Source organism: Balaenoptera borealis (assembly GCF_965194805.1).
Source record: "Balaenoptera borealis genome assembly, chromosome: 12".
NCBI lineage: Eukaryota > Metazoa > Chordata > Mammalia > Artiodactyla > Balaenopteridae > Balaenoptera > Balaenoptera borealis.
The window spans coordinates 52,883,130-52,902,297 of record NC_138869.1 but is presented as its reverse complement, the minus strand read 5'-3'; the positions used below and the strand labels follow the sequence as shown (position 1 = coordinate 52,902,297).

General features: G+C 46.6%; 1 protein-coding gene across 10 annotated transcripts in view; it reads left to right on the top strand.

The window, feature by feature from the left end:
- ITGA9 (integrin subunit alpha 9) overlaps positions 1 to 19,168 on the top strand; it is a 356,726-nt gene that overhangs the window by 275,598 nt on the left and 61,960 nt on the right. For 9 of the 10 annotated variants that reach the window (XR_014232874.1, XM_082348371.1, XM_082348369.1 and 6 more), the window contains 4 exons: positions 3,166 to 3,245; positions 10,571 to 10,660; positions 12,774 to 12,882; positions 18,229 to 18,336. Coding sequence is in view for 9 of the 10 variants with exons in the window: in XM_082348371.1 (XP_082204497.1) it covers positions 3,166 to 3,245; positions 10,571 to 10,660; positions 12,774 to 12,882; positions 18,229 to 18,336 (387 nt within the window). In the remaining variant the exon portion in view is untranslated. The other variant, XM_082348377.1, reaches the window with a different exon arrangement.

The window sequence follows — 19,168 nt, the reverse complement described above, 5'->3', positions numbered from 1 at the left end:
GCAGGGATGGGGCACTTCCTTGGCAGCGCCCCCGGCCCTTCCCACCAGCCACTCATTCTGCAACTGCCTCCCCGAGGTTTCGTCCACACCCCACTGCAGCGGGGTGGCCAGCAAAGCCCTGCCTGGGCACAGCCAGCCCTGTCCATGGCCATCTCCAAGTCTGTTCCGGGGGCTGTGGACATGTGGTCCTTCCCCTTGATCCACGTGACATACCGCAGATGTGAGACACACGCCACGGCCTTTGTACTTTGTCAAGCACCATCTGGTTGGCCTCTTAACATTTTATTTTCTGGGACATCCCATGCCACTTTGAGTCCCTGGAACAACATAGGAGAAGATGTGGTCTGGGCTAGTGATCTACAGTCCTGGCTGTTTGCCCCCCGGGAACTCACAATTTTTTGAAGAGACCTCTTAAAATATAAATAATTGTATTGCACTTCATTTTTTCAGAAAAGTACAAGAAAGTACAGTCACTTTGGTATTTATAAGGAGCCAGATTTTCTAAGCTCAAACAATAATATGGTTTAGCATATTCGGAGATTCATGGAACATTCTAGTATGTGCCATCATTATAAAGAGATGCAAAGACGTAGAAGATGTGATTTTTGGAGGTAAAACTAGACTCTAAAAGACCGGTTCCACCTTTTTAAATGGAAGCTGTTTTCCCTGCTATGATTTGAAGGAAATTTTATATTCCTTTGTCTACCTTTTTTCCCTTCCTAAAAAAAAAAAAAAAAAAAAAGAAAGTTTAATCCTTTTATCCTGCCTATGTCATAGAATTGGATCATTTTAATCTCTAAGGCTTTTTGGTCTCAGTACATAGTAGCTGTTTTGCAAACCAGTTGTGAGAATGTTCTAGTAAGGAAGATTTGCTCATTTCTTAGCAAATCACTTGAATCCCTCAGCCTCGTTGAATGTACCTGCTCCAAACTGTGGTGGCTCTTATATCTGTGATTCCTCAGCCTTTTTTCTGGCTCTGATCCTCATTCTGTCCACATTCATCCCAGGAGAAGGGAAGCCCCAAGTGGTGGCTGCCCTCAGAAAAGCTGGCAGAATATGGGCCAAGTCCTGTGAGATTCCAGGTAGGGTGAGGATGCAGCAGGAGGACCCTGAATGCTGGGCATCATTGCCTGTAGTAAAATGTGGCACGCACATGCAGACACACACACACACACATTTTATTGAAATCTTTTGAGCAACAGGAAATAGACTTAATTGAAACACTTTAAAAGTAGCCATTTTGTTGTAAAATCCAGCCTCCCTCCCTCAAACCTAAGGTGCGTCTTGCTAGTTTTAAAGATACTTTAAAAGGAAAACTTATCATTGCAGATGGATCCAGGAATACTTCCCATAGAGAGAAAGTGAATAAATGAATACAGTGAAAATAAAGTAATCTTGACTTATGGGGCCTTAAATTTTGTTAAAATTCATTCTCTCTCAAAATAGTCACAGAGCCAACAGAAGTATGGATGTTGGATGTTGGATTTTTCTTCCAGCTTGGTAATGTCACTGCCTTCCTCCACATACGGAAGTCAAGGCCTGTAGCAAGGCTGGTCCTGGAGGCAGGGCTCTGGGGGTGAGTCCCTGGAGAAAGCCCCAGAAGCGACCCAGCAGGGATGGGGCTCCCTCTATCCACAGCCCGGCTTGTCCTCCCCTGCCCTCAGACCCTGTGGGTCATCAGGCTCCAGACCACCTGCTAAGCCTCATGACCACACTATCTGCTTACTTCGCTGGCCGTATGTTTCTGTCTCTCATGACCAGCCTGCCCGGTCCCTGACCTTCTGTTCTCCCAGGCCTCTGGCTCTCATTTTGGCTTTGTGCCCAAATCTTTTGCTTCTTACCTCACTTTGATCTTTAGAACGCGTAATTCAGATCTCCTGCCAGTTCAGACTCTCTGCTGCAATGAGACCCTTGACTTTCCCTTCCTTTGGGTCCTCCAGCTCTGTTTCCTGTCCTATCTTCATGACCCACCCTCACTGTAAGCTGACAGGTCTCACTGCAACAGAAATTTCTGTCTACAAAGGGATGCCCAGCATCCGCTCTAGTTGATGGTCCAGTGTCGTGGTCCAGCGTTCATTACTTTCAGGTAGCATGCAGTTCAGTAGAATCCGGTGTTGCAAAGTTAGACCATTGCCTAGAATTCGTCATAAAGGAACAAAATGACGTCATAAAGGAACAAATATTTAGATATTAAATAAGTCATAGACTCTCAGAACTTGATGGAATTTAAGGATCATTTTGTCCACCCTCTTCTTTTTTATTGAAATGCAAAGAGATCGAGTATCTTGGCCAAGATCACATAGTTTGTGGTAGAGCCTGGCTCTATAAGCCCTACCCGAGGGGTCCTTCCTGATTCCCACACTTGCCTGGTGTGTATATGGTGAAAACCATTTGCTTGGAACAGTGTTCCCCGAATCACAGGGTGCCCACCACTGGGAGTACCTGAGATGATTTTGGGTGGCTCATGAGATGATTTTAGGTGATACATGGACATAACACTAAACCACGTTGACTCTAACGGTGAGAAATTTATTACCTTTTCAATACTCTTTCAATCCTAACTTTTTGCGGAAGAAATTCTCCGGTAGCTCTACAATATCTCTAACACCTCCCTATCAGTCGTTAATCTCCCTTTTATCAAAATAGAGCAGACCTTAGGCCCAGAGCCTTCAGCAGGCAACAGAATTCAACACCCCTTTGTTTCCGTTATGTTTATTTTTATGATGACCTCCTCTTTATGGCAAGTGATCCTGGATTCCCATCTGTGATAGTGATATAAATTCTTCTCTTTAAAATAGTCTTTAAACAGCAAGAGTGAGGAAATAAAAATACAAAGTACATATCACAGGTGATATGATAAGCAGATGTGGCAAAAACTGGGATGATGGTGTGTGAGTGAAATTTAGGAAGTCCTGGTTTAAGAGTTCAAGCGTATCACTTCCTAACGAAAACCTCAGTTGCTGAAAAGGACAGCGTACCTCTCGCCAGAGTGGGCTCTGCGTTTTATTGCTAAAGTTGTATCTCTGGCCTGACCATCAGAGAGAAATGCACACAGAATAAAGCTTGCCGTGCAAATGAGCATCCAGAGGTCATAAACTGCAGAAGATTGTAGTGTTTAAGTTTGGAATGCTGGCTGATGCCAAATGTCACTTTCTTTTCCCATAGTATGAATTCAGCGTGATCTTTGATACAAGCCACCTGTCTGGGGAAGAGGAAGTTCTCAGCTTCATCGTTACTGCTCTGAGGTAAGGGGGATTTAAATTTTTTCCAAAGATGAAAGATTTATGGGACCAAGAAAGGTCATGCCCTGGTCATGCTTTGATGATGATGCCCAAAATGCCGAGGAGGAAGGAACCGCTCAGTGATAAAGCCCCAAACCGCTGCATAGAATCGGGTCTCTCAAGGATGGTGCTTGTCTAGTTCCACTTGTGCAGACACCAGCTCAGACAGAGCTGGGAAGGACTAGGGGTTCATCCAGTCAGAGGTAAATGATTTTACAGCTGAGGAGAGACAGACCTGGAGAGGTCAGGATTCCAGCCCAAGCTTATGTGGTTGGTTAGTTCACAAGTGTCCTCTGTGGTCAGTGGCTTCTCATGGATGTACCCCAGCATCCCTTGATGCAGGGACAGGGCACCTGCAGCCTGAGGGCCTGGCCAAGCCTGTTGGTGGAGGCCCCCAAGAGATGGTCCTCAAGAGAGGGCTTGTCCTAGGAGCTGAGTGGGCAGATAGGGAAGGGGACAGTGCAGTAGCGATGTCTTCCCTCAGGACTGTGCTCCTGCCTCTCTCTCTCCAGTATAGCCAAGGGTGCTTGAGAGAGACTTTGGGGTCATGAGCTGCCTCCACAAGCCAGAATCCAGACGTGCCTTGAAGTGCCATCTGGGTAGCCCTTGGCCGATAGCTGGGCTGGAAGGAGAGGTACTTAGGTGGGTGAATAGGGAGATACAAGCTTTGACTGTATAGGTTGGATACCCAAGGCAACCTTTTTATTTGAATTTTTATTTGGAAATGATTTTAAACTTAACAGAAATGTTGCAAAGAATAGCGCAAGGAACTCCTGTATACCCTTTACCCAGATTCACTCAGTCTTGACACTCTGCCTCATTTATTTTATCATTCTCTTTCTATGTATGATTTTTTCCACTTAACCATCTGAAAGTAAGTTGCAGACATCATGCCTCTTTACCCATAAGTATCTCCATGTGTTTCCTAAGAATGAGGCCATTCTCTTAAATAACCCCAGTATAGTTATAAAATTCAGGAAATTTAACACTGATACAATGCTATTATCTAATCTCTAGTCCATGTTCCAGTTGTCCCAAAAATGACTTTGTAGCCACTTTTTTACTGGTCCAGAGTCTGATCAAGGATCAGGCATTCAGTTACCGTGTCTTATCTCTAGTTGCCTTAATCTCCAAGCCAAACTTTCATGCCAAGGGATCTGAGTCTATCCCAGAGGTGGTCTGGAGATCTGAACCAAACACTCTGAAGCCCAAGGTCAGGCAAGATCCACAGAAAAAAGGTGAGATAACAAAATCAGGAACCTCATGGCTAATGGAGGCCGGGAAAACGGAAGGCCAGACACTAGATGAGCAGACCATGAAACCAGGGGCTGCAAGTCAACCAGAGAAAGGCGATTGTGCAGCCACAGGTTAGCATGCGGCCAAGTCTGGAGACCCACTGAATCTGGGGTACAGAGCGAGGCAAGGGGCTAAGCGTTGTAAAACTAAGGCCCCCACCCACATGGTCACCTCTGAAATGAGGGTGCTCAACCCAAGACTTCCTCCAAGGAGGACTGCACCCTCGGGCACTGAGAAGGAGCTCCTGGTCCCACATTCTGAGAGAGAAGGTCATCTCCCAGAATTTTCAGATGAGCCCCATTGTGCAAGATAACAGGTGCCGGCTCAGCCATCTATCTGACCCCCAGGTAGAGCAAGGGGTCCTGCTCTGGACCACTCCTCTTAACCCCATTCATGTCCATCAAATGTAAAGCACTGAGCAGAAGCTGAGAGGGAGCAGGGATGAATGAGAGAAAGTCTTCCATCTCAAACCTCATCAAGACAGGGTCAGTCTAGAGACAGAGGCAGACACGGCTCAGTGCAGGAAGTAGGGCAGAACAGCCCAGAGCAGGCACTGTCCCTCACTCATTCTACAAACCTTTGAGCACTTACTACGACCAGCCACTGTGTGAGACAAGGGGAGATACAGCAGGGACCAAAGTTGGTAAAAGCCCTTCTCTTGGGGAGCAGTGTGCTGGCAGCAAAGGTCAGATAATGAACAAATGAACATAAATGTCAGAGGGAGACAGCGCTTTCGCTGGCAAGTGTGAAACTTCATTTTCGTCCCTATTCTCTTTAAGCCCACTTGGGGGGGTTTGTTCTTTCCTTGTCCTTGGAGACAGTCTAGGACAGTCTTGTGCATTCTCAGGTCACTCTTGGTTAATGCAAAGTCCTACAGTCGCTTCAAGCCTCAAAGCAAATTCACAAATCCATAATCAAAGTGTCTCCTGTCCCATGAAATAATCAAAACTTGATTTCAAGTTAAGGCTTCCTCCCCTCTTTCAGGGCAAAGCTGCATGAGGGAAGCCTTTCTCCGGGAATAGTCTAGCTTTCCTCCAGTGGTGCTTCTACTGGCCCTCCCCCTTTCCCTGAGAGCCCCCCAGGCTCACAGCAGGGGTTGTGAGAGGTAAAAGGCAAACAGGAAAGGTCTTACTTACCAGGCACTGCTGCAGGCACTCACTCAGTCTGGGTATGCAGAGCTGGCTCCTCCCCTTTGGGGACCCCCTCCGCCCTCCCACTACTGGGGAGGCTCACCTGTGCTTCCTCCCTCACCACATCTTCCAACCTCAGCCTCTAGGCGGCCAAAGATGCCTTCAGTTCCTGCTGCCGAGACTGTGCCCTGGGACAGGACCAAAGGTGGCCCCACCCTGGCTCTTGCATGTAGATCCCACTCAGGAATCTTTGCCCTGACAGTCTCTGGAAAGGCAGGTGATCCTTGTGGAGTCAGGAGGGGAAAGCCAGCAGCCCCCTCCCCGTAAGTTTCCTGGGCCTGCATCTGACTGTCCTGATCAAGGTCCCCTGAAGCTTAACTTAAAAGGCAGTCACCCTCCCCTGACCACAAACCATTTTCTCCAAAATCTGTCTCCAAGAATCCTCCTTTCCCGACTCTTGTTACATCCTTGACATTATAGTTTGGGTTGTTGCCACCAGACATAGTAAATCCTGGTTTAGTGCTTTCCTCTGAATTTTGGCATCTATTATGCCTCAGCCAAAACTTGCATTTTAACACCCTGTCATACTCACCCCAGCCTGAGTGATTCTTGAATTTTCACAAAAACACCAATTAGTCAAAGGTTAGACTAAGATTCTTCCTAAGTGCTGAATCTTTCAACATCACCCTTGGTCCATTCTTGCCTCTTACTAATTAATGGCTTTGCCCCCAAAGCCTGAAGTCACTGGGCATTTGGGAGGTTCAGGTCAGGCCCCAACAAATACAACCCAACAGTAGACAGCAGCAGGACTGGTGGGGCACACACTTAACGAGGCTTTGTTTTATTTTTTCACTGGAGTCCTTCCTCAGTCTCAATGTTATTTAAAACTCACAGAATTAAGATTAATTTTTGTTTGGGAACCACTGTGAAGCTGGAAGTACACATTTTCAGAGCCCCTCAATCCACCACCACTGTAGCATATTTTTGCATTTAATGCTGCTTTCTCTATTTTTTTTTTTAGCACTTTCCTTAATGTTTTAGAAAATGTTCTTTCTCCTAAAAATGAGAGCACAGCACGTCACAGTGGTTGTTTGACCCTCTTTACCTTGTGTTGTCATATCCATCCTCCACTCCAAAGGTGATGACTTTCTGGTCTTTAGTTCAGCACTAGTGGGACAAACACTAATTATATCCTACATATTGCAATAGGACATGCAAACCAGATGGAAATAAGAACCACAGTGAATGTTAAAATACAGCCCAGCAGTCCCCCAACTCCTGCACAACTTTCCAGTGCAGCATGGCTCCCGCTGTCTTGTCAGGGTAGCATTGCCACAGGAATAATAGCATTTCAACACAGATGACAATTGTCTGAGCTTGCCAGCTTTGAAATCGTGCAAGATGTGATTATTTTTTATTCACACTATTTTCAATATCACATCATTCATGTTTACATAAAGCATGGCTGTGATCTAATAGAAACACATGCAAAGCATAGAGAAGGTAGACTTTGTTCCCACTGCTAGAATCCAGAAGGGCTTCAGTGGGGAGGTGGCATTTACACAGAGGAGTCTGGTTTTGGGCTGAAGAAGCCTAGGCACAGTGGTGAGGATGTGCATGGCACAGCCTGCTCTGTCACACCCATGTGACTGGTGGGCATTGAAGTGCGTTGGGGATTCCTGCCCATCTCAGAGGAAGGGTGGGGGACATACAAGGGCAGTAGAAGGAAGATGAGGCTGAAAGAGGAGATTGGGCTGGGCCACGGAGGGCCTTGAAAGCCTCAGCTGCATTCCCCAGGCAGTGGGGAGCCACTGAAAGTTTTTGAAGAGGGGAGTGATACAATGCAATGGCTTGCCCACAGAGCACAAGACTGTTGGATTTAATAAAGGGCGGCAGATGGCTTATTCCAACCTGAAAATTCTCATTCTCCTGCTGTTTCTAGGATCCACAGAAAACTCACCATTGTTGGGCAGATCTATCAGTGTGCTGTCTGGGTCTCTCAACACCTGGAGCAGCTGATATTCATGGGAAGGAACATTTGGGCAGGAAATATGACATGGAAGAGACTTTTCCTTGTCAAAAAGAGGAAACTCCACCTACTTCCCAATCCCATTTAGGGCTAATCGGAGGTGTCAAAGAAGGGGAGCAAACAACACAATGGCAGAAACTTTATCTACTAGAATCTCATGTCCATAGACCAGTGGTGTTCTGATCTTAGGTGCCCACTGGAATCACCTGGGAGCCTTAAAAACTACCGATGCCTGGTCCACCCTACAGGGATCCTCATCTAATTTGTCTGGGGTGAGATCTGGGCATTGGGATTTTTTTAAAGGTTCATCAAATGATTACTCTGTGTAGTTCCTTGCTCTATACTGGGCACATTTTCAGTCAACACACATCTGTTAAGCACCTACTATTTACCAGATGCAGTGCTGGGCATATAAGAAAACGCTAATAACTTAATTAAAGAACATCCCTTGATGTACATTAATATTTCTGTATAGCATTAGGGAACACCTCGTACTGGTCGCTTAAATAATTAAATATCAGAATCTTCTAATTTCTTGAATCACAGATGTTTAGGAAGCTGTGTTATCTATTAAACTTGCAGCAGAATATTTCAGGCACCCATTTCTCTGCAGACTTTGGTGAAAATCTGGTCTTACTGTCCCAGAGGGCACCCACAGCACTTGATTCCCTACTGTGACGGAAAGATCCTTAAAGCTCCTTATCTTGAAAGCCACAGTTAAAATACCAGTCGTCCTTTTCTTCCCGTCACCACCCTTTGAAGATCTCTTGCCTACTTGTGGATTTAGGAGGACAGAAAGTTGAGACTAAACAGTTTCTCAAGAGCTCCTGTCTCAGCAGCCTGGCTCTGCAGACCATGGGAAGCATCCCAAGTCACGAGCTCGCAAAATAACTGGGGGCCTTTTGATGTTCAGCCTCTTTATCTCAACTTTGCAACTTCACTCAGTCTGGAGCAATCACCCGATGACAGATGAGACTGTTGGGCCAGAGCTGCCAGCGGCCACAGGTGGCTGGACAAATGGCAGGGCACAGGGTGGCGCTTCCATCAGGAACCAATTACTCAGACCTGGCGGGATGCTGGGTGAGGGGAGGGAGTAGGCCCGGGCGTTGCCATCCTCCCATCCATTCAGGAGTCACCTCTGGTTTGCCCTGAGCAGTGATTGTACAGCTTTTATTGTCCCCCCTGGGAAAGGAAGGGCAAGGAAGTGAGGCCAGGTGGGCACCTGATCCTGCTGCTTCTGTAAACTGTGATGGATTCACCCCATATGCGGAAGACAGATGAGGAGTCAGGGGTCAGAGTCACAGAGCACCATTGTTTCAGAACAATAGGAGAGAGGAGGAGAGGGGATGTGAGCTATTGAAGTATGGTTGCGTTCAGCACTCGCTGGTGGGGAGAGGAAGGCAGTGGGGGCGGAGGGAGGGCAGGGAGCCGGCAGGAACTCTGCCCAGGTTCAGGGAATGATGGGTGGGGAGTGGTCCGGATGAGCTGTGTCCAAACCTCAGCGGGCCTTGGGGACTTTTACGTTCCACCCCTGGAGGGTGAACTTAGCTTTCAACTGGGACCCTGTGTTCACTCTTTGTGGTAGAACCAAGTGTAGGTGCTGGGTTCAGCACCATGCACCCAGTAGCCATGCTTTTTCCCAAGGTGGTTGCTTCCCTACAATAATGATCACAATTCATATTTGAAATTTCATAAAGTAGTGAAGGGAAACTAGGTCTTCTCTCTCCTCTTTTTCCTCCTCCTCCTCCCTTCCTCTCCTCTTCCTTCTCCCCTCCCTCAATCCCCCAAATCTGGTATCAGGAGAAGGCATCACAGTGGAAAAGCACTGGTTTTGGAGACTGACCTGGTTGCTGTGGGGGCTTGGGGCAAGTTACCTAATCTGTCTGAGCTGCTTCTTACCTGTCAGGGGTGGGTGAGCCCCTCCCTCCCGGGTTACTCTGAGGACCCAGCTCAGTCATGCTGAGGAGTGTGCCTGGCACATGGTAGCCCTCAACAGCATCAGCCCCCTTGTGTTCACCTTTCCAGAATGACCCTGCAAGACTCCCCATTCTGTGCTTCCTCACCCCGAGGGGGAGGCCCGTATGTGAACCTGCTGGAGCCAGAAGTCCATAACAGGAGCTCCCATGATATTTATCAGGACGGGGTTGGCCAGGACCTCTCTCCTGGGCTTGGTTGTCAGTGGATGATGGGTGATGCCTGTAGATGGAAAACAGCTGCTAAAGTCCAGCAGACCCCTTCCCAGCTGCAGTGCCCTAACCTTGCTGGTCCATTATTCATGGAGCAAGCCTTGCAGAAGCAGCACACACTGTTGGTGCCCACCCATAACCTCTCAGCACTCACCTCCACCACGCACGCACTGGACAGCTCCCGGCTCTCAGCACCTGCCCCTCTGCCTGAGGCTTTTTCTGGCCACCCCCCCCCCACCTGTGCACATAGGGCAGGTGCCAGGGATTTAATGCCCCCTCCCCACCCCCCAGCAGGCCTCAGGAGTCAGTGGATCAGCTCCCATGGCCTCAGTTAGGGAGACTGGGGTTGGTGCTCCACGCTGCCTCCCAGAGTTCCCTGGCCAGACCGAGCCCAGCTGCCCACAGCCCTGACCTCCTGGATCACATGCCCTGATTGCCTGCCTTCCTTCCTGTCTCCCTTCTCCACTCCCCACTCATGTCTTTGTGGGGGGAATACAACTGAGACCATAGGGCACTGGGATGCCATACAGGGACGAAAAACAGAGCGGAGGGTAAAAAGGTGCAGAACGGAGACCTGTTGCAGGGAGGGGAGACGCCCTCTGTGGGCGGGCTGTGCTGACCAGTGTCCCCTCCTCTCTCCCTGCGCAGCGGCAACATGGAGCGCTCTGAGTCCCTGCACGACAACACCCTCACGCTGACGGTGCCGCTGATGCACGAGGTGGACACATCCATCACTGGGTGAGTAGCCGGGACACAGATCTGCCTGGAGCGGAACCCTGTGCTTCTCTTATGTTTGCTTGTGTAGCCAGGAGCCAGCAGCCCTGCCACTTCCTCTTCTGCCCAGCTTTGAAATGCAGGATGAAGCTTTAGCTGCAGTGACTCGTGTCCTCCTCCCTGATTTTCTCCTCTTTCCCAGCTACCCACCCACCTGGTAGGTAACACAGGAAGTGTGATGACAAATATAAGCCCCATAATTTCTTTGAATATTCTGTACATCTTTACATGCATCTCTTCCCAGTGCCCACCCCTCCAGAGTGTCATAGGATAGGAGGCAGCTTGATTCCTGAGATTAAAATCTTAGCCAAAGGCTCCTGGGCCAGAGGTTACGGCCAGATGCGTCCCAGTGCCCTGGCTGGCTCCCAGGAAGCCTGGGCTGCTTTCTGATTAGCCTCGAGTCACCGCTGACTTTGCGTGTTTCCGACCCTTCTGCAGAGCCAGCAGGCAGGGCCGATCACAGCAGGCACGCCATCTGCCTGGCTGAAGTCCTTGGCCACTCAATGCTGCTGGCATTGTTGGAAAGCAGGGCTGCAGGCAGGCACCCAAAACAACCCGGGGTGGTTTTCAGCCAAAACCCAGGCCTGGAAAAATGAGAAGTCAGTTCCTGTTTCCGGCTTCAGAAACAGAGCACATACTTCTTTGATAGTGGAAAAAGGATTTGCACAATTAGTTTAGATCAAATGAGGACCTGTTGAACCCTTGCCCCACAGGCAAGCTGAACTTTCTGGAGGTTCAAAGTTTCTCATTTTTCAGTTTTCAAGTGCTTCTGGGTCCCGGCCTTGGCTGGAAGTAGAAAAGTTAATGCTTTGCAGAAGGAACCATCCCTGCAAAGCTCCCCCACTCTGCTGGGTGTCAGGAATGAGTCTCCGGTGGGCGTTCCTGCCTCTTGGCGTTTTTCAGCACGTTCTTTAGACATGAGGCATTGGTGGAATATATTTGCAAATTAACACAGATTTGCCTCTGTTCATGGCTCTATTTTTAACCCTGTAGTTTATTTACTTGTCTCCTCAGAGGCACAGTGAGAATATCCCCAAGACCAAGCCCATCCTTGGGGGATGAAAGAGAAAACACAGGCTCACTTGATCCCGTTATCCGGCCCTCAGAGACCTCGTTGTGAGGTGTTAACAGCACCCCCCACCCCCGCCAGCCCCCTCTCCCCCCGCCGATGAAGCCATCAGTTAAACAAACGAGTGAACCGCTGATACTTCCAGGAACATAAAACGGGGCTCATTTAAATGAACCAGCTCTTGCCATTGGGTGGTACTGGGAACTCACTGCATTTCCAAACTAATATACGTTAAGTTGAAAATAGGTGAATTGCTATCCATTCAGACTTGGTACCAAAAATCTTACATTATTGTGTTTAGGCAAGTGAGCAGCTTCTAGAATCTCCTCTAGAGTCCATTTATTTGTCTGGGAATTTAAGTAAGCCTGGCTTTGTCTCATCTTGGGGTTTGTTTTTGCGGGCAACGTTGAAAGCATCACTACAGAATGAACCGGAATTCTTAATCACATCTTACGTAGCCACTGTTTGAAATCTGAAGAAAAAGGCTATCACTGAGAGGACTCAACTTTTAATACCTAATTCCTAGTAATTTTGGTAGTCGGAAAATCTTTATTTTTTTTAAATGAATTTGTCACAGAGTGGGGCTTAGGATGCCAAATATATAATTCATTTAAATTGTCATAATCTTTTTCAATCCACAAAGTGTTTTTCAAATGACAAAACAGAACATGTGTAATTTTATAATCCAGTTTAAAAAAAAAAAACAGAAATCAAAGCTACCATCGTCTTCCTCCTCATTTTAGAAATGTAATCCTGGTACATGTTTGTATACGTAGCTTGTTGATTTCACCTAAGATGACAAGACATTACTGGAAATGTCTGTTTAGAAAGCGTAGGTCTGGCTGTGTCCATTTACAGGAGAGGGAAGGAACAGTTCCAGAAGGGAAGTGTTTGGTGGAGGACACTGGGGGGAGCCAGGTTCTAGATTAAATAGGGACAGATGTTTGGGTTCTCAGGATAACAGTGACCCTGGGTTGGGATGACAGATTTCATACTTTCCTCTTTCAGAATCATGTCTCCAACCTCCTTTGTGTACGGCGAGTCTGTGGACGCATCCAACTTCATTCAGCTGGAAGACCTGGAGTGTCATTTCCAGCCTCTCAATGTCACCCTTCAGGTATCCACCCCTGGAGACCTTCTCTGTCACTGGGGACCAATGGAAGGGCCCAAGGGATGTGCCTTCTATGAAAGACAACGAAGGGGCCAGGCTCCTTCCAAGAGAAACTCTTCCCATCCTGGTTGGCTGGAGCAGTGTGTGTGTGTGTGTGTGTGTGTGTGTGTGTGTGTGTGTTTGTGTTTTCCATAACTACACACAGAATTAATCCCTTTGCTGTGTGGTACTCTGCTGTGTAGACCCCTCTGCTCTTCAGTATTTGGAGGGAGAGCTGCATGAATGCTCTGAATGCTGAGGCCAGGCCAGCATCCCTGCCCAAATGGCCCCAAAGGACCCCTTTCAGTTCTCCATCATTCTTCACATTGTGGACAGGGCAGCCTCAAGGATTTGCCGTGTCTCCTTAATCCTGGACTTCTCCACACTGACTCAGCCAGGAGCCCACTCCTCCCACAGAGGGACAGCCTTTCAGAAGTGGGGTTTTACAAGAGCAAAGCAGTGTGAGCGATGGGAACTCCCCCAGGGGAAACACGCTGCTCTCCCAAAGAACAGGGCTGGCTCTTCCATCACATAAGCACTGTGTCCAGCAGGTCCACTCGGTGTGGACTGTGGACACCGTGAAGGACAGCATCCTTCTGGAAGCCAGGGGTGGGCACACTTTTTTTGCAAAGGGCCAGAAGATAAGTATTTAGGCTTCGCGGGCCATCCAGTCTCTGCAGCAACTATGCAACTCTGCTTCTGTAGCATGGAGGCAACCATAGGCCATGCACAAACGAAACTGTAGCTGTGGACACTGACATTTGAATTTCATATCATTTTCACATATCATGACATGTTCATCTTCTTTTGATTTGTTTTCCCAACCATTTAAAAATATAAAGCCATATTAGCTCGCAGGCTGTACAAAAGCAGGTGGCGGGCCAGATCTGGTGTACAGGCCATCATTTGCTGAGCCCTGCTCTAAGTACAGACCCTTCAGGCCAGTGCTGTTCAACAGGAGGGTCTTTGAACATAAAGCTAGAGGGACATAAAGTTAGAGAATCCAGGCATTCTCCTCAATTGACAAATGCGGGAAATGTAGGCCCAGCGGGTAGAGGACATGCTGCAGGGCACAGAGCTGGGATCAGCCAGGCTGGGGCCAGGACTGGGCGGGCATTGCCTGGACACCCCTGTGTAGCTCAGCACCTGCCAGGAGCTGGGGATGAAGTGATGGAGACAGTGTACCGTAATCCACATCCCACATCTCTCCAGCTCTAGCTCCCGAAGCCCTCCCCTGCCTCCCCTCCATCCTTCCCCACAGAGAAGATAGTTTCCCGGTCTGGCATCTGCTGCTATGGCCAAATAATTATTTTTTTTTTTTCCCTGCGGCCACTCCTAGGTGGACCAAGGGGATGACGAATAAAGATGGGGTGAGGGTCCAGAGAGGGAGGCAGTAAAATATTTGTGGTCTCTCACAAACAGTGGTCTTCCTTTCTCCAAAGCATTCTCCCAGGCAAGAGGCCTCCGAAGCCATGATGGATAGCACACATCCCAGCTCAGAGAGGAGGCGCCTGCCGGCCAGCTAAGCCCCAGCTGTCACACCCTATGTTTGATTTACAGGGAAAAAGGGAAAGATGAGGTTAGCCTTGCTTTTGAGACCTTAGAGTGATTGCTGGGAATAGGGCCTCAGTGGTTCTGAATTGCTTCTCAGAATTAGTTTCTTTTTCTCCATTGCTTTTTTGTAATTGGATAGAAAACAGATAAAGGCCAGATGGAGTTATTTCATTTTGCTTAAATCATTTTAATTTTAACTACTTACAAATTAAGTAAGTTTAGTTACTTAAACTAAACTTTTGGAGGTGTCTTACAATAAAATATACAGTCAAAAACATTATTGAGAAGGGGTCAAATGACACACATCATGTAATGAAAAGGGTATATGCAGAAATTAACACAACACTGTAAAGTAACTATACTTCAGTAAAATAAAAATTTTTTTTAAAAGAGGGTATAGATGTTGAAAGGAGAAGACAAAAAATAACAATTATACAAAAACATTCAAAAGATACACAAAATGTTCTTTTCCCCCTCTTTAAAAAAAGAAAGAAAGAAATCTCAGGGCATGTGGTTACATCATGTTTCTCTGAATGCATTTTTGCAGGGAGCTTAAAGTTTCGTATTCAGGCAAAGAGCTTTCTTCTTGTATCCTGACGTAGATACAGGCTGGGGAATAGGGGCGCCAGAAATGAGTGATTGGCATGACCCTTAGATTCTCCTCGTGATTATCAGTTGCCTGAGGAAGTACATAGCATTCCGTTCAGGATTAAGAAAGTTGGCTGGGTCTGAAAGATAGATAGTGTGTGTCATTGATTGGAAGGAAATCCTCTTGTGTTAGCAAAGCTGACAGTTTCCTTGAGAATTCTCTGACGACTAATTTTCTGGTATAACTGTCATTATTCTGACCATTCTGCAGGAAAGCCACTGACCAGGTTGATGGTGATAGTGACCCCCAGAAAAAGGTAGAGATAGTGGGGGAGAATGGGGTCAGGGATATGGATAAAATTCTATGTTTCCTTATTCTGGCAACATCCTTCCTGAAGAAAAGCACAAGTCTTTCCATATAAAGATATTTTTTCTGTGTCTTTTCAAAGCTAATATTCAACAAGCTGCGTCATTGTTTAAAGACTCCACTGCAAATGCTGATGGAAGGAAGGCAGAGATATTAGTCTTGGTTTCAAAGTTTCATCAGAGTTTTCTTAACAGAGACGTAATAATTTGTTGACCATTGATAGTTGGCTGGTTTTTTTTTTTTTTTTTGCATCATCAGTCATTTCCCTCACCTGAAAAATGATGAAAAATAATACAGATGTTACACAAGAACATTTGCAGAGAGTCAGACGTTAAGACATTTGTTAAAAATAAATAAATAAGGTAATGTAAGCTCTCCCATCCGTCTGGTTTTGATGGATGAAATCATGCAAAACAAAATCATAATCTTCTTTTCTTCCCCCCACTTGTGCTTTAGTTGGGATTTCCCAGACAGGTCAATAGGTTTCTCTTCAATTCTGTGCTCTCACATTTCACTTCAAATTAGCTATTTCCATCCTGGTTGGATATTCCTTCCTTTTCTTGTGCCTTAGGGTTGTTGTTATGGGTGAATTGTGTTCTTTCTGAATCAAGAGTTGCCAACAACTGCTCATCCACTCAACCGTTTTTTGTGTCTGTTCTCTGAAGCAGAACTCACTATTGCAAAAAACGAAAACATGCTTTTCTAGGGAAGAGCTTGCTGGAGCTAGATCCTTATACGTTCTGTCAAGTGTGAAGACCCGGTGACTTGTCCAGCCCGTCTCCTGGCTCTGCCCTTCTGACCTCAGCTTCAGAGATGCCCTGAATCCCTGAATTCTCTGTCTAGCCCCCAGGCCACCAAGCAGTGTTTCATTTCTTCCTCTCTCTTGCTCCTACCCATCTTTTTTTTTTTTTTAAATAATATCTCATGTACATTATTGATACTATGTATAAAATAGACAACTGATGGGAACCTACTGTATAGCACAGGGCACTCTACCTAATGCACTGTGGTAACCTAAATGGGAGGGAAGTCCAAAAGGGAGGGGTCATCTGTATGTGTATGGCTGATTCATTTTGTTGTGCAGTGGAGGCTGGCACAACATTGTAAAGCAACCATACTCCAATAAAAATTAATTTTAAAAAATAACAACATCTTTGAGACACATACCTTAGAGTTTACCTGTTTAAAGTGTGCAAGGCAATGACTTTTTCCACAATTCTGTTTATACAGAATTGTGCAACTGTCACCATAATCTAATTTTAGAACATTTTCATCACCCAAAAAGAAACTCCATACCCATTAGCAGTCATTCCGTATATTAGTCTCCTACTGCTGCTATAACAAATTACTGTGAACTTTATGCCAAATTTATTATCTTACAGTTCTGGAGGACAGAAGCCTGAAAGGGTTTCATTGGGCTAAAAGCAAGGTGTCAGCAGGGCTGCGTTCCTTTCTGGAGGTTCTAGGGAAGAATCTGTTTTCTTACCTTTTCCAGCTTCTAGAGGCTGCCGCATTCTTTGGCTCATGGCCCCCTTCATCTTCAAAGCCAACAATGGCCAGTTGGATCTCTTTTACAATACATCTCCCTGATTCTGACTCTGTCTCCCACTTCCCTATATAAGGACCCTTGCCATTACATTGCACCCACCTGGATAATCCAAGATCATCTCTCGATTTTAAAGTCAGCTGACTAGCAACCTGAAATCCCCCTTGCCATGTGATATACTCAGTTTCCACGGATTAGGACATGGACATCTTTGGGAAGCCATTCTTCTGCCTGCCACACTCCTCATTCTCCCTTCCCCCCAGCCCTAGGCAACCACTAATCTACTTTCTATCTCTACACATCTACCCATCTCTTTTACTCTCCTTCATCTTCCATTTCTTCCTTGAGTTTCGTGTTCAGCCTTTGCTCCATCTCCTTCCCTGTATCGGTCTTTTTGTGGCCGCCATCTTTTCTCTCATTTCTCAGGAGATAATGGGCTGCTGGAAACGGAAAATAGGGAGGACTGTGGTGGGAATGAGAGGGGTAAAGTTTACAGGACCAAATGCTGGGACAGAAAAGAGGTGCACAGGTGTCATCAAACAGTATTAGCAAGTGATAAGCTGTAAGTTATGGAGAAACCAAACCAGCTAGATAGTATAGTAAAAACAGCCCTTTCTGTAAGTTAGGTCATTTGGTTTGGGGACAACCCACTTTTTCTTTGAGAGTCTCAGTTACCTCAAACTGTAAAAGGAAAGGCGTTGGACCAAATAAGTGGTTCTCAAAGTATGTTTCCTGGGCCAGCAACATCAGCATCTCCTGGGAACTCATTAGAAATGCAAATCCTTTAGCCTCCACCCACCCCCTCCCAACCAGACCTACAACTGCAGAAACTCTGGACATGACCTTGCCCCAATCTATGTTTTGACAAGCCCATCTGGTTATTCTGATATGTGTTAAAGTTCGAGAATTACTGGTCTAGATTATTTCTGAATCCCCACCAAGTGTAATAGTCTATGAGTAAATTTCCAGGTGTGTAAAAAGAAATATAATTTTTAGCTGGAAGAATACAAGAAAATGCTGAAGGGTAAGAAGGTAATTTGAAGGTTTGGGGATGTTAAATGCATATTCGAAAAATTTCTATTTCATTGAAATCTCTTATCATTTGATATTTCACTTCACTTCAAGTCATGACCTTCTGTATCCTAAACCCTAGTATCTCTGTGTATCATTTCAAAGGATTTTAGAGTATATATTGCAGGACGTGAAATGAAGATCTCTATTTCTATTAAAACTTGCCGTGTGTGTCTCACACCCACAGGTCTATAACACTGGGCCAAGCACCCTTCCTGGGTCATCTGTCAGCATCTCTTTCCCCAGTCGCCTGTCACCTGGAGGAGCTGAGATGTTTCATGTGCAGGAGATGGTGGTGAGTTCTCATTTGTTTTCACACTTGCTTTCAGGCTCAAGCCAGCCCATTCACATTTTGTATTCCACCCAAGAGCCCAGAAAGGTTAACTCATTCTACCTTTGGAAACATACCTGGAGAAGCCAGGAGACCTGCAACACCTGAATTTCTATATTGAGACAGCTTGGTTCATGCCATGAGAAGACCGCTTTGGGGATGGGCAAGCGTCAGTTATGAACCTGACTTCTGGGATGGACTTTACTGGCTCTGGGAACCACCAGCAACTGTCTGTAGTCTTGTGCGTATCTGAATGTGTTTTTCTAAGGGGAAGATCCCCAGCACTCATAAAGATTCTCATAGGGTCACTGATGCCTGGAGAGTGAAGGATTCATTCATAGGACAGAAATGTAGGTTGAAACTCAAGTTCATGTGCAGAATATGCCATTCAACTTGATCCTAAGTCAGCTGTAGATGATTTTCTCTCAACTAGGATATGATCGTTCCGCCCACCTCCTTGGCTTCTAGGACATCACATTCCCTTGGTTTCTCCTTTCTCACTGGTTTTCTCCTCATCTCCCCAACTTCTACAGGGCCCAGGGTCCCTGCTCCTGCCTTGGCACCCCTGCCATCTGTTCTTGCCCCAGCGGCAGAGCCAGCCTTCCAAAATCTAAGTCAGGTCATGTCATCCTCTGCTGAAAACCCTCCAGTGGCTCACTTACCCCGCAGATTCTTCCAGCACCTCAGCCAACCTCACAGTCTGTCTCCTGCCCGCTCTGACCTCTCCTCCTCCTCCTCCTCTTCGCCACTCTCTCTACCGCAGTCATCCTGCCTCCTTGCTGGCCCTAGAGCATGG